At 40.0% G+C, this 2,801-nt stretch overlaps 1 protein-coding gene across 1 annotated transcript; it reads right to left on the reverse strand.

Moving 5' to 3' along the window:
- Positions 1 to 2,313: 2,313 nt before the first annotated feature.
- LOC114615716 (olfactory receptor 10V1-like) lies at positions 2,314 to 2,799 on the reverse strand. The gene has a single exon (XM_028761371.1). It carries the CDS (start codon positions 2,797 to 2,799, stop codon positions 2,314 to 2,316), a length of 486 nt encoding a protein of 161 aa, XP_028617204.1.
- Between the last annotated feature and the right edge of the window lie 2 nt (positions 2,800 to 2,801).

Here is a 2,801-nt window from a genome sequence, read left to right on the forward strand (position 1 = left end):
GGTGATAATTAGCCCAGACTTGCCAGCAGAATTGAGGCAAGGAGAGCTGCTGGGTTTCTCTCAGCTTGTGTGAGACTGAGCAGGGGTTCCAACCGAAGAATAGCTAGTGATAAACTTGAAGAGGAAGAGGAATAAGAAGAGGAGAAAGAGGAGGCAAGGTTTAAAGGGGAGGGATGGAGGAGGAGAGAGAGAGAGAAATTGAAAAAGAAGGAGACTTACTTAAAGGACAGTATTCACAATTTTAGAGACAAATTTAGATGAATATATGTAGTCTCCAAATATAGTGAATAAAATAGAAATTGAACTCCAGAGTGTTCCCTAGCATTTTTTCCATTAAAGGAAATTAGGAGGAAATATTAATAATTTTAAAAATTCAAAATTTACACAGTAGTTATCATTACAGAGATTGGAATGTTGGCATAATGTTAATGTGCATTGTGTAAAGAGTATTTTTGTGTTATTCAAATGCTGATTCCTATGCCTCTATATCTGGTTGCAATTGTATTGCTTATTGTAAGAAGCTGTCACAATGTTGTGTAAACATTACTCACACTTATCTTTCATTGGTCAATAAAAATCTGGTCAGCCAATGACTAGGCAGAGGAGATAATAGGACAGGACTTATGATACCAGCCAGGTAATGGATAGTGAGAGGGAAGAAGAAAAAATTTGTCACAAGCTGGGAAAACAAACAGTACCATGAGAACACACATAGAGCAGAGAGAGCCAGATCAATACTAAAATGCAAGGATCTCAGGGGTTTTCAAAGGAAACTAGCTAGATTATTTTAGAGGATTAGAGTAGATTGGTTTTTGTTTGTTTGTTTGTTTTTGTTTTTCGAGACAGGGTTTTTCTGTGTAGCCCTGGCTGTCCTGGAACTCACTCTGTAGACCAGGCTGGCCTGGAACTCAGAAATCTGCCTGCCTCTGCCTCCCAAGTGCTGGGATTAAAGGTGTGCGCCACCACCACCCGGCCCTAGGGTAGAATGTTATCTGCTCAGTTATTGTGCCTTAAAGCTTGTTAAGTAAGTCTAATAATCTCTGTCTTAATTATGTGGAAGATATCTGGGTTAGAGAAAAAACTGCCATTATTAAATTTGCACTAATACTGGAATGTTCTCAATTTTGGACTTCTTTTGCTGTGGCTTCAACCCTTTCCAGAGGCACAATGTTAAAGATTGCTAACAATCTGGAAACTATATCTAGTGAAAAGTCCAGAGTAAGACACAGAGGTAACATGGGATGTCTTGGTAAATAGTAATAACACTATATATCTCTATTAATACCAAAGCTCAGGGAACATCCTGGAAGAAGGGGCAGAAAGAACATAAAAACAACAGGATGGAGAGGAAGGCTGTGAAACACGTGTCTTCTGGGTATGTCATGACATGGCTATGGCTCTCATGAACTCAGAGAGCTGTGGTTACCTACACAAGAGCTGAACAAGATCAAGCCTGTCACAGTCCAGCATGTAGAGCTCCCACTCCTACCTGAGAAGCTATTGTCAGCTGATGGCTGCTAGGGCAGACAGAGACATGTTTCTTAATTGGTATAGCCACTGGTAAGTTCCCCATGGTCCAGTAAATAACTACACCCACATTCCTACAGGCAATAGTAACTAAAATTAATAACACACACACACACACTGAACATAGGAAATGAAATTCAATGGGAATAAGGAGTTTAAAGTGAGTGGAGGAATAAAAGAGGGTAATGTGATTGAATATGATCAAAATAGACTATAGGCATGTATAAAATCAGTAAAGAATAAAATTTTTAAAAGTTTTCAGGGTCTAAAGAGACAGCTTAGAGGTTAAAAGCATTTTCTGCTCCTTCAATTTTCAGTACACACATGGTAGCTTACAATATAACTCCAGTTGAAGTGCCTCCAGAACTTGGTGAAGCATGTACATGGTATACAGATGTTTGTGCAAACAAAACACACATACACGTTGAATAAATGTTAAGTAGTACATTGGCAACCCACTTGTCTAAATCTTTCCCTAAGTACCTTTCTGTCTATATTTAATAAACTTCAACCTTGCATCAAAAAGAGAGAGGGGGGATAGAGAACTATTTTTCATTTAATGTATTTCTTTATCCTCACAATTAATTCAGAGCTTAAATCTTTGGAACATTTTCATTCCCAAAATGACTAACCTGAGTCTGAGGAAAGAAAACTGGCCTTTAAAACAAAATTAACAGTATAAAACATCTTTAAAACACTTGCAAACCAAAGACATATCAAGCCCCCCTTCCTCATATTGCATATATTCAATTCAGGATTTCGGCCCAAGTTATTGGAGAAAATGATTTAGAGTGTCTCTTGTGTTTGGATCAAAGCCAGTTTCATTATCACTCTCCTCAAAGCATCCTTGAGTTCTCTGTTCCTCATGCTGTAGATCAGAGGATTCAGCATAGGAGTGATAAAGGTGTAAACCACAGATACCACCTGACCCTGCTCAGGAGAGTAGCTGGAGCTGGGACACAAGTAGATGAGACTTGTGCATCCATACTGCAGGAGGACAACTGTCAGGTGGGAAGAACAGGTAGAGAAGGCTTTGTGCCTCCCCTCAGCTGAGCGTATCTTCAGGATGGCATCCACAATGAAGACATAGGAGAGGGTGATGAGGAGGAAAGGGATGGTGAGGACAATGACACTGACCACAAACAGAGTGGCTTCATGGACATGGGTGTCTGCACACGCCAGTCTCATGACAGGGAGGACGTCACAGTAGAACAAGCTGATTTCCTTACTGCTACAGAAAGGCAGTTGGAAGATGAGCACAGTCAACTGCATGG

Source organism: Grammomys surdaster, unplaced genomic scaffold (genome assembly GCF_004785775.1).
Source record: "Grammomys surdaster isolate TR1022 unplaced genomic scaffold, NIH_TR_1.0 134756, whole genome shotgun sequence".
In the NCBI taxonomy this organism is placed as follows: domain Eukaryota; kingdom Metazoa; phylum Chordata; class Mammalia; order Rodentia; family Muridae; genus Grammomys; species Grammomys surdaster.

Coding starts and splice junctions, on each gene's coding strand:
- LOC114615716 (XM_028761371.1), bottom strand. CDS start 2,799: ATGCAGTTGACTGTGCTCATCTTCCAACTGCCTTTCTGTAGCAGTAAG.